The sequence below is a fragment of the Pipra filicauda genome, unplaced genomic scaffold (assembly GCF_003945595.2).
Source record: "Pipra filicauda isolate LSUMZ 115617 unplaced genomic scaffold, ASM394559v2 scaffold216_size1298047_pilon, whole genome shotgun sequence".
In the NCBI taxonomy this organism is placed as follows: Eukaryota; Metazoa; Chordata; class Aves; order Passeriformes; family Pipridae; genus Pipra; species Pipra filicauda.
The window spans coordinates 159,083-170,867 of NW_024104328.1; the positions used below are offsets into that span (position 1 = coordinate 159,083).

The following is an 11,785-nucleotide window of genomic DNA, read 5'->3' on the forward strand; positions in this document are numbered from 1 at the left end:
AATCTATTCAGAAGTAAGTTCCAATTAACATTAAAGCACATTCAATATTTTTTCCTACAAACAGATGATCCTTGAGACAAATCCTACAAGTTGATTCCTCTTAGCAGTGTTGTATCAAGCCATAAAACTACCATTTCTGCTTCCTTCTCCAGAAGTAAGAGATAAAGATAACACCCATTCAGCTAATCTATTTCTTAAGTAGGAAAAAAAAAGATGAAGCAAGAAACGCGACAGGAAAAGCATAAGAGGTTTGTAAGAGAAAACTACATATTGCATTGATCTACACAAAAGACACTCCTTGAATTCATGTTTCAATCAGTTTTGTTCTGATATGCCATTACGACAAGACCTGAGCATCTTGAGGATGGAAGGCACCCTAAAGATCATCTAGCCCCATGCAGTGATCAGGGACACCTTGCACTAGACCATGTTGCTCAAAGCCCCATCCAACCTGGCCTTGAACACTTCCAGGGACAGTGCACCCACAGCTTCTCTGGGCGATCTGTGCACCTCACAACCCTCACAGTAAAGAATTTCTTCCTAATATCCAACCAAACCTGCTCTCTTTCAGCTTTAAGCCCTTGTCTTATCACTATATGGCATTGCAAAAGGTCCCTCTCCAGACTTCTCGTAGGGTTCCTTCAGGTACCAGAAGGTCACAGTAGGTCACTCTGGAGCCTGCTCTTCAGGCTGAACAATCCTAATTCCCTCAGCCTTTCCTCATAGGACAGGTGGTCCATCCCTCTAATCATATTCATGGCCTACTCTGGACTTGCTCCAACAGGCCAATGTCCTTCCCGTGCTGAGCACCCCCGAGCTGGATGCAGTGTTCCTGCTGGGGTGTCCCAGAGCAGAGGGGCAGAATCCCCTCTCTCACCCTGCTGGTCACGCTGCTTTGGATGCAGCCCAGGACACAACTGGTTTTCTGGGCTGTGAGTGCACATTGCTGGGTCATGTCCAGCCTCTCACCCACCAGCACCCCCAGGTCCCTCTCAGCAGGGCTGCTCTTGATCTGTTCATCCCCAGCCTGTGCTGATACCAGGGGTTTGCCCTGATCCAGATGCAGCACCGTGCACTTGGTCTTGTTGAGCCTCATGAGATTCCCACAGCCTCACTTCTTGAGCTTGTCCAGGGCCCTCTGGATGCCATCCCATCCTTCCGGTGTGTCAACTCATCTGCACCACTCAGCCTGGCATCCTCTGCAAATTTGCTGAGGGTGCACTCAATCATTTAAATCTGTCATTAATGAAGACACTAAATAGCACTGGTCCCAATACAGACTTCTGAGTTGCCACTGATGTCCATGACTAGGCTGGTCAGGCAGGACCTGCCCTTGGTGAAGCCATGCTGGCAGTCTTGAATCACCTCCCTGTCCTCCATGGGCCTTAGCTCAGCTTCCGAGAGGATCTATTCCATGACCTTCACAGGCACAGAAGTGAGGCTGATGGGTTGGTAGTTCCCAGGGTCCTCCTTCCTGCCCTTTTTTAAAGATAGGTACAATGTTTCTCCTCTTCCAGTCACCTGACTGCCGTGACTTTTTGATAATCCCTTTTACATTGTCATCTGAAGCATTTAATCATTGTTCATTCTTTCTAAAGCGCTCACATATAGATGTGCTTTCCAAAATCTTTTAAAATAAACTGCTTGAAAAATCCACTCGTAAAAGAAAAAAACTACTAAAAAGTAATCATTAACATATATAAGCAGGAATAATAATAATGATAATCATGATAATGAGAATAATGATAATGATGATGATAATAATAACTGCAGTATCTGTATGGTATCAGAAACATGGCAGATATACTAGGAAGGATTAAGCATACACATAATGCTAAATTCAATATTAATTTCATAGTTTTTCTTGGGAGTCATCCCCACATTTTTCTGGGACACACTTCAGCACATAATGTGCATCAATTAAAAATTACACCCACATACTGAAAACTAACTTCATCCATGCTGGCTAGGCTCTCCAAAAGATGATGATTCCCAGTGTTGTCTAATATAAGCAGTCATACTCCTGTATACTACTTTCCTAGACAGCCATCAGAGAAAAAGCATATGAAAATGTACATTATGTTCTCTGCTTATAAGTTAGCTCTGTCAAAAGAAAAAAAACTGCCTGTGGTATAATTCTCAATGTTTAGGAGAATAAAATACTAAAGTAATGCATAATAAAAACAAAAAATGTCTTTTAGTGAAATAAAGATACATATATGTTTGAAAGATAGCTTCAAAATACCTGTAAATTCCCAGAAACGCCCTGATTTCATAGCATCCGCTAAATTTAATATGTGCATAACATGAAGAGATTAGACCATGGTTTAACTACAGTTTTTATCAACACTCAGGAAATCTTACTTATAAATAATGATTTTTATCTCTTTTATCTTGTACCTTTTAGTGATCAAAACATTCATCCTCAATGTTTGGTAGAAATGCATTTATATGGTCACTTAGAAATAAATCCTGTCATTACACCCATATTGGTAATTTTGTCAGAGTCAGAAAGATTTACTAACCTGCATAAAAAGTACTTGTAGAATTCTAAATTGTATTTATCTGTTTGTATTAAATATACACACAAAAATGTAATCTTCCACAACTAAAAAAAATATTTCTAAAAAGTCTGTATTATGCACTGAAAAATGGAAGGATGATCAAAGAGAGCTAAGTTACTTTTAAGTTGGTCTCACTTAACTACTCAGATAAACCAAGGCAAACAAGTTGACTTAGATATTTATTATTCTGGGATAGTTTCTTAAGTAAAACAAGAACATATGGTGAGCATATCATGCACAATTCTGGTGGCTTCCATTAACAACCTTATCAAGAAGTATTTAAGTGCAAAATCACACCAATGTTTACTAGACAGTACTTTCTAAAAACACCAAAACACTCTTCAAAATCCCCATCTGCACCTGCTTCATCTCTAAATACCACTTCAATTTTTTTCTGCACTTCTTAAACTAGTAGATCTCACCTGCTCAGCCCTGCTTTAAAGATAGCAGGAAAAGTATTTCCAATTCACCAGCTAGCTATCAGTTTCCAACCTCTACTCTATGCAAACAACTTCAACTGAGACCATATTTGTTCTGCCTGTTCTATGTATGTTAAAATTCCAACTGATGAGGACCAAAAGCTGTCTTACATACTCTAAACTGAACTAAAATCAGCTGGAAAACTTAAGAAAAACAAGTCATTCTAGTGTAAAATCTAAATTTTACAAATGTTTATGTCACATTCCAGCAAGTGACACTGCAACACTGGCATCAAGACTAAGAAGATATTTCTACTAATTCCACCTATAACTTAAAGAGCAAAAGCACTAAGCTCATTTAAATTTGTAACAGGATCACAAATGCAACTTGGCTAAAAGTTCTGAAAAGTCAACAGCTGTAATACATTGCAGCCCTAGTGATAATCAGATAGAATCTCAAATAAAGTAAAAGATAGATACTTAATTAAAAAATACTAAAGCACTGACGGTCACCTTCACTCGTAGAAAACCAATACTAAATACTTCAAAAGCTGCAATATGTGCAGAATACACAGGTGTTTTACAATTACATTCTTTCAAAAATCTCAACAGTTCTAGTTCAGCTTAAATTTGGAAGCTGGAAAGTCTTGAGTTAAAATTTTAATAACCAGCCTTTTCAAATACACTACCATTTCAGTTTAGGTTTAACAACTTCCAAAACCTGGGGTATACAAAGCCCGTGAAAGTGATATGAAGCAGAACAGTTTGCTACTTTGCCTGCAGGAAAAGATTTGTCTACAGTTACAGGTGCCTGTATGTCAGGCAGTTACTGTCAGTTTTCCTTCCTCCCCAGTATCCTCAGCCGTAAAAGCCCCTGGAAAATATATCCTTCTCCAAGCAGCATGGAAACACTAGACATGTGGAAGAGACCAACCACAGCATGAAAAGGCATCTGTGTGCTGTAAAAGGTAGTCAGAGGGACAGGGTCTGACCCTGGATGGAGTCAAGAAGTATGTATCGGAAAATTATGATGGGGCCACAACACTGGAGTCCCTCTTGGGAAAGTCTACAACATGAAAAGGTAGAAAAAGGAAGGGTAGGCTGGAGAAGAGCAAGAAGGATCACAGTGGTGTATACAGAGTTAGTGTCCTCATTCAGCAGGGGTATTACACGCCATCAGCAGATAAAGATAGATGAATCTGGCATACAAGGTGAGGAGGGGAGTGTGCAATAGCACTACAGGGAGAAAGCAGAGATATTTCTTCTGTGGAAACGTCTGCTCTTTGTGCTGCTGAAGGAGGCAGATGAAATTTATGTCTCCTTCTGGTTTACTTCTACACCTTCTTATCCTTTTCTAACAGTATTTGCTTCTATGTCCTGAAAGTTAATGCCAAAGAAAATTCCTTCTGTCAAAGAGAATTCATGAATCAAAAATACATTGATTGAATCCTTTCTTATGATAGCCACAGTTCATTTTAAATACTACCCCCGTGTTTTGGGGCATTAGGTTAGATATTCAGTACAAAACACCTTCATAACATTACAAAAGCAATGATTCCTAGCTGATTCAACAGCTGGAACACAACACTTAATTCTATTGTTTGTTGTGTAACAGCAGAAATAAAAACTGATCATGATACTTTCCACCACTTCTTGGTAAAGCAGAAAATAAACAAGGAAAAACACTCCTCCAACATTTTACAACCCCTTCTTTGCTCCTGCCTTGCCTCTTCCTCTACTTAAAATAATCCTGAAAAAAATCAAAATAGATGTTTAAAACTAATTCCATAGTTGGTTGGAAAAACACGACTACGGTATACCTTGAAGGAACTTGAAAGAGCTGGAAACAGAACTACAACTAAGACAGATGGTAATTTCAGGATCAGATTACATCATCTTTACAATCAACTCTTAATAATGACAAAAAACCTACCCTCAGATGAAAGCAAAACCTCAGCTTTCCCTTTAAAAAAAGAATAATCTTCTAAGCCTCATGCTAAAATTTGAAGTTTTAGTTACCTCTCTGAACATGCACACAAATCTATATGCAGGTAAACTCAACTCACAGGCATTTGCCTGAATTTGCAGCAGGTCTGAAATAGCTGAGTTAACATGCTGAAAAGACATAAACTGCATTGTGCACCTCAACACGAGGTAGTTCCAAGGTACGCTCTCCATATAAAGACGTACATGTGCTGCAGATGAAGAAAACTCTACACTGTTGCCCTCTCCTAAAGGCAGGTATAACATCATGGCTATGAAAATAAATCCTCAGGAATGGAGTTTGCACTTACTCCTTCTCCACCACTCCCAGCCCTGCTGCACCGAAATGGGAAGGAAGTGACAAACACCAAGGGAGGTGAAACACCTCCGAAGGAAGAACACCTGCAAAATCTGGAGAGCAGCAAACCAGGAGAGGAAGCACCAAGTGTCCGTGCTGTGATGCATTGGCTCCAGACTACTATGGAGCACAGATTTTCTTTCCCTGTTTAACCAAGGGGGTTAAAACAAAACTCTTGGTATAGTTGAGCAGACTAAGGTCAGCAGCAGCTGACAACTATAAAAGCAAGGAAGAGGGCAGGATTATTAGGAAAGTGGTATGAGATGAGAGAATGCAGAAGCCACACTTTCTGGCACAGAAAACATCGATACAAATTCTATGCCCTTGTATGCCTCTGACCAAAAGCACAAAACGGGTGTGAGAAGCAGCACCAACTTTGGCAGTTTGCTGCTAAACTTCATTTTCTTCCAGTTGGAGTGGCCAACAGATGACAACTCAGAAAGGCGCACCTCGCACACACAGCACCTGCACTGCAGTCCTCTGAAAAGGAACGGTGCTGAGGGGACACACCTGAAGGACACGATGCCATCCAGAGGGACCTAGGTAGGCTCCAGAAGCGGACACGTGGGAATCTCAGGCGGTTTAACAAGACCAAGTGCACGGTGCTGCACCTGGATGGGGCAATGCCCACTATCAGCACAGGCTGGGGACGAACAGCTCAAGAGCAGCCCTGCTGAGAGGGACCTGGGGGTGCTGGTGCAGAGGCTGGACATGACCCAGCAATGTGCACTCAGAGCCCAGAAAGCCAGTTGTGTCCTGGGCTGCATCAAAAGCAGCGTGACCAGTGGGGTGAGGGAGGGGATTCTGCCCTTCTGCTCTGGGACACCCCACCTGGAACGCTGCATCCAGCTCGGGGGTGCTCAGCATGGGAAGGACATCGACCTGTTGGAGGAATCTGAAGCAGGGCTGCCGAGATGACTAGAGGGATGGACCACCTGTACTGTGAGGAAAGGCTGACAGAACTGGGATTATTCAGCCTAGAAAAGGGAAGGCTTTGGGATGACCTAATTGCAGCTTTCTAGTGCTGAAGGGAACTTACGAGGAAGACGAAGTAAGACACAAGGGCACGTAGCGACAGGACAAGAGGGAATGGGTTCAAATTTCAAGAGTGTAGGTTTAGATCAGATATTTGGGAAAAAAATGCTTTACTGTGAGGGTGGTGAGGCACTGGAACAGGTTTCCCAGGGAAGCTGTGGATGGCCCATTTTTGGAGGTGTTTAAGGCCGGGTTGGATGGAGCTCTGAGCAACCTGGTCCAGTGAAAGGTGTCCCTGCCCATGGCAGGGGGTCGGAAAGAAACGATCTTTTAAGGTCGCCTTCCAACCCAAACCGTTCAAGGAGTCTAAGAAAAGCCAAGAGAGACGAAGCTGACCCAGTTCCTCCGCTGCCCTGCCGGCAGCTCCCGGCATCCTGCGGCGCAACCCCGGCCCGGTGACAGGCGGAGGAGGAGCCGCCGCTCCTCCCGCCCCTCGCGGCTCCCGCAGGGCCGCCCTGTCCCGGCCCCGCAGGGGTCACCCCGGCCGGGCCGGGGCAGCGGGGACAGGGCCGCCTGCTCCCCTCGTTACCTTTGTGCTCATCGTCCAGGTAGCGGACGCGCAGCTCCTCCTCTTCCTTCGCCTGCGAGCCGTAGCTCCTCCCGGCCGAGGGGCGAGCGGCGGCGGCGCCTCCCCGCAGGGCCGGGGCGCGGTGCGGGGCGCGGCCGAGGGCGGCGGAGGTGGCGGCCGCCGCGGCCGGGAGCCCGAGGCGGGCGCGCAGGAGGCCGATCCCGCGCAGCGCCGCCGCCATCGCTGCTGCCGCCTCAGCCTCTGCCGGCCCCGGCCCCGGCCCCGCCGCCCACGTGACCGGCTGCGGCACGCACGGGGCGCCGCCGCCCCCCCCCCCCCCCCCCCGCGCCGCCGCCGCCGGGCCTGCGGGGCCTGGAGAGCCGGGCCGGGGGGACGCGGGGCTTGTCCGGGAGCGAACCGCCTATCCCGCGGCGTGGCCGGCAGGGCGAGGGAGGGGGTTTTGCCCCGCGGCGCTGCGCTGGTGAGACCCCACCTGCGGCGCGGTGTCCCCGCGGAGAGCAGTGACGGGTGGTGTCTGTCAGCGGTCGGTGTTGGGGCCGATGCTGTTCAGTGACGGGGACAGCGGGATCGAGGGCACCCCCAGCAAGTTTGCTGATGACACCGAGCCCTGTGTGCAGTTGCCATGCTGGAGGAAAGGGATGCCATCCAGAGGGACCTTGACACAGCTGAGAGATGTGCTTGTGTGAACCTCATGGAGTTCAACAAAGCGAAGCACAAGGTGTGAGGGAGGGGATTCACCCCTCTGCTCTGGGACACCCCACCTGGAACGCTGCATCCAGCTCGGGGGTGCTCAGCACAGGAAGGACATTGGACTGTTGGAGCGGATCTGCTGGGCTGCCGAGATGACTAGAGGGATGGACCACCTGTACTGTGAGGAAAGGCTGACAGAACTGGGATTGTTCAGCCTAGAAAAGGGAAGGCTTTGGGATGACCTAATTGCAGCTTTCTAGTGCTGAAGGGAACTTACGAGGAAGACGAAGTAAGACACAAGGGCACGTAGTGACAGGACAAGAGGGAATGGGTTCAAATTTCAAGAGTGTAGGTTTAGATTAGATATTTGGGAAAAAATGCTTTACTGTGAGGGTGGTGAGGCACTGGAACAGGTTTCCCAGGGAAGCTGTGGATGGCCCATTTTTGGAGGTGTTTAAGGCCGGGTTGGATGGAGCTCTGAGCAACCTGGTCCAGTGAAAGGTGTCCCTGCCCATGGCAGGGGGTCGGAAAGAAACGATCTTTTAAAGTCGCCTTCCAAGCCAAACCATTCAACTGTTACCCTGGGTCAGGGCAATCCCAGGCACAGCTACAGGTTGGGTGGAGAAGTGGTTGAGAGCAGCCCTGTGGAGAAGGATTTGGGGGTGATGGTTGATGAAAAGCTCAACATGAGCTGGCAGTGTGTGGTCACAGCCCAGAAATCCAACTGCATCCTGGGCTGCACCCACAGCAGCATGGCCAGCAGGGCGAGAGAGGGGGTTCTGCCCCTCTCTGCTGCTCTTGTCAGATCCCCCTGCAGCACCTGTACAGTTCTGTTGCCCCTGATACCCCAGAGCTTTTTGGATTTTTTAGTTTTTTGTAGATTTTAAATTAGTTGTGTAGTTGTGCTTGTTTAAAGATAAACCAGCAGGGGAAATGAACTCAACTCAAAGGAGAGATTATAAGTCAGAATAACAATTTAATAAAATAACACAATAAGTACAATTATACAGACAAGCAATTGGTTTTAACTCACAAAACCCAAATGTATAACCCAGCACCTTGGGGTGTGAACAGAGTGGTGTTCGTTGGGCCCCCTGAGTCCAAAGTAAAAGGAGAGGGGAAAAAAATACCTGTTGGTGAGAGTGCTGGTGCAGTCTGGTCAAGAGTGGTGATTGCAGTCCGGTCGAGAGTGATGGTTGCAATCTGGTTGAAAAGTGATGGTCTCAGTCTGGTTGAGAGTGGTGGTCTCAGTCTGGTTGAGAGTGGTGGTCTTGGTCTTCCTCTGGATCCCAGGCGTGGTTCCAAAAGTTCCAAGACTCCAAGATTATATACCCTCCAGTTCAGGCAGGAATGTTCAGTACTTCCCTCAGGACGGGGAGTTCCACAAAGGTTGTGAGGACAGGAGCACCCTCCTGTCTCACAGGCCTCTTAACACCTAGTTTGTAACCTGAGGAGTCAGGGCTGCTCTGGGCAGAGGGTGTAAACAGTCTATTGACAACAGGTTCTGGGAAATGGCATGGAAGGCTACAGAATACACAGTTTTGGGTTACACCCATCCAGTGATGAACTGGTCCCAGCTGTTCTAACTAGGACAGTAGTAAATTTTAAGGTAGCTGTATAATCCCTTACACTTTAGCACAGTAGTTAGCACATGCTAAACCCTTTCTCCCCATTTCATATCAAATTTTCTAATTTCTTTTATCTTGTTTAGACTCCTGTTCAAAGTAGAATTGTAGAAAACACCTCTGTTTCAGAACATTATACCCTAGACCCGAACAAGATACCTCCAATAGACAAAGCAACCTTCAAGCCCAGAACTTTGGACAAGCTCCAAGGGCTATATGCAGTACCACGAAGAAGATGAAGGTGAGGAAAAAGGGGTCTCAAGGACCCCTGATTCAATTTCCAGAGGGACGTGGCGGGGGCAGAGCTGGGAAGGATCTGGGGAGGGTGGATGAATCCGGGATTGAATGGACCATACTGTAAAGTTGTAGAACCGCTGCCTGGGTGCACATGAGTGTCTGTGTATTCCCCTGGGCCTGAGGGCTGTTATTAAAAGACCTGCTCTTATCTAATGCTAAAGTGGCTTGGAGGTTTTTTTCTCCTCAATCCTTTAAGGCATCACCCCCAACACAAGAAGTACATGGGACTGTTGGAGCAAGGCCAGAAGAGGCCATGAAGTTGATAAGAGGACTGGAGCACCATCCCCTATAAAGAGGCTGAGAAAGTTGGGGCTGAGCCTGGAGAAAAGAAGGTTGTGTGGAGACCTCATGGCAACCTTCCAGTGTCTGAAGGGGCCTACAGGGAAGCCAGAGAGGGATCCTTGGTCAGGAACTGTAGTGATAGGACAAAGAGTAATGGGTACAAATTGAAAGACTGTGTATTTAGGTTAGATATTAAGAAGAAATTTTTCATTGTGGTGGTGGTTGAGACACTGGAACAGGTTGCCCAGGGAGGTTGTGGATGCCCCAGCCCTGGCAGTGTTCAAAGCCAGGTCATATAAGACCTTGACCAACCTGGTCTAGTGGGAGGTGTCTCTGCCCATGGCACAGAGGTTTGGGACTGGGTGATCTTTAAAGGCTCATTCCAACCCCTTAACATTCTACGATTCTGTGATTTTCACACACACCTTGAATTACACAGGTTTCTCGTGGGTAAAAGCAGATGTTTGGTTTTGTCAGCAGTTTGTGATACTGGTGGAAGTTTTGTGGCACATTTATTTGCTGTGAGCTCGACAACATCCCACCTCAAAAGGCAACATGCTCAGGCTCTGTTTCGTGGTGTGAAGTGGCACCAGAATGAGCGTGTGTGAACTCTGCAGCACTTGCTTCCTCCCCCACATCACAGCCTCAGCTAGGCCCAGTCGTTGCAGAAGCACTGAACAAAGTAACTTCAGTCTGTAACAGAAACCTGGTAGTGCCTGGTTCTGCACACTGCCTGAAAAGGCTTCTGGATTGGCCACCCTGTCTTTTGGAGCACTCGGAGTTACCATTGTGTTGCCAAAGTAAGGATGAAATTAATAGGACTTGGTGTTTAGAGCTGGATTTAGTTGTCTAAGCAACGCCGCCGTGGTGTCTGCTTGCCCTCCATGCACACTAACAGGTGTTCCAGCATGAAGCAAGTAAAATAATGTAAGGAGTACCAGTGGAGGTAAGAGGTAATTGCTGTCTTTAGTTGTAAATTTGTGTGTTACAAGTGTTACGACCAGTTTCAAAACGAGGGTTGAATTGTCACCAATCTGTACCAAAACATTTGTTGGGCCAGAGTATAGGTATGTGTATTAGATATAAAAGAGGCTGACTCGACCCCTTACATAGTACCTGGGCAAGGTTGTTATAGCTGCAATTAATCCAGGACAGTAATGAGGCTCTTAAATCTGTGAATTTTTCTTCTTCAAGTTTCTTTCCTTTGAAGAATTAGGCATTGAGAATTGAAAACATGCCTTTGAGCCACCCCATCTCATTTTCAAAATTCGATGTACTGAATAGGAGGAGTAAAGCTGTACTTCTTCTGAGCAGAGGCTCAGATGGAGCCATTTTGGTTGTTTCGGAAAACTAGCTACTGCATTCCTTCATGCTGTTGCTCAGCAGCTCCTCCATGCCTTCCTTCTGGAGGAATAAAGTCTAAAAATAATGTCCTGTTTGTTCTTGTGGAGCACCACGGAGGGCAAATGTGGAGGGGGGAGGAACAGTCACAGTATCACCTTGCATTTATTATGTTTTACTATTTAAATAGGGCTATAGCTTGTGATTCTCAGCTCATTCCAGTAGTGCCCACAGTATGCTAGAGACTTTTCCAGTAGAAAGAAATAAAGAGTGCCTGTCCTGGAAATTTTGGTCACAGTTGAAGAACATTTTATTTTATAAAAAGGAATTTTGAAACATCGTGTCCAATTACGTCAATAGAAAGAGAGAGACAGCGCTGTTCTAAAAGACACAGGAGAAGACAAAAGGGCATTAAAAGCAGAACTAGATTCACTAGAGCCTATAATGTTGCCTTTAGGCTGAAGGCAGACCTGTAGTCATTTGCAATGGTTCCCAGAGTCAAGGACTAGTGAACACTTTCCTGAGCAGAGGCCAGTAAATGGAATCAAGCCCAACAGCCTCATATCTGCTGTGAAAGCCCTCACAGTCATTTTCAAAACTGAAAGAATTTCAGAAATGCAAGTTTCTTTTACATGCTGCTGTGTGATTTTACTTTCTGTGTG

General features: G+C 46.1%; 1 protein-coding gene and 1 long non-coding RNA gene across 3 annotated transcripts in view; one reads left to right on the plus strand and one right to left on the minus strand.

Annotated features, from left to right (window-relative positions):
• Nucleotides 1–7,121, minus strand: part of AUH (AU RNA binding methylglutaconyl-CoA hydratase) — a 115,868-nt gene extending 108,747 nt beyond the window's left edge. For both annotated transcript variants that reach the window (XM_039381174.1, XM_039381173.1), the window contains exon 1: nt 6,889–7,121. In XM_039381174.1, the coding sequence (XP_039237108.1) occupies nt 6,889–7,108 (220 nt within the window). In that variant the 5' untranslated portion in view covers nt 7,109–7,121. The remainder of the gene's footprint in view (nt 1–6,888) is intronic.
• Nucleotides 7,122–7,261: 140 nt separating this feature from the next.
• Nucleotides 7,262–9,660, plus strand: LOC113984414. Its single transcript, XR_003539499.2, has 2 exons — nt 7,262–7,867; nt 9,290–9,660. It is a non-coding gene; the product is annotated as an uncharacterized LOC113984414 (long non-coding RNA).
• The last annotated feature ends 2,125 nt before the right edge of the window (nt 9,661–11,785 follow it).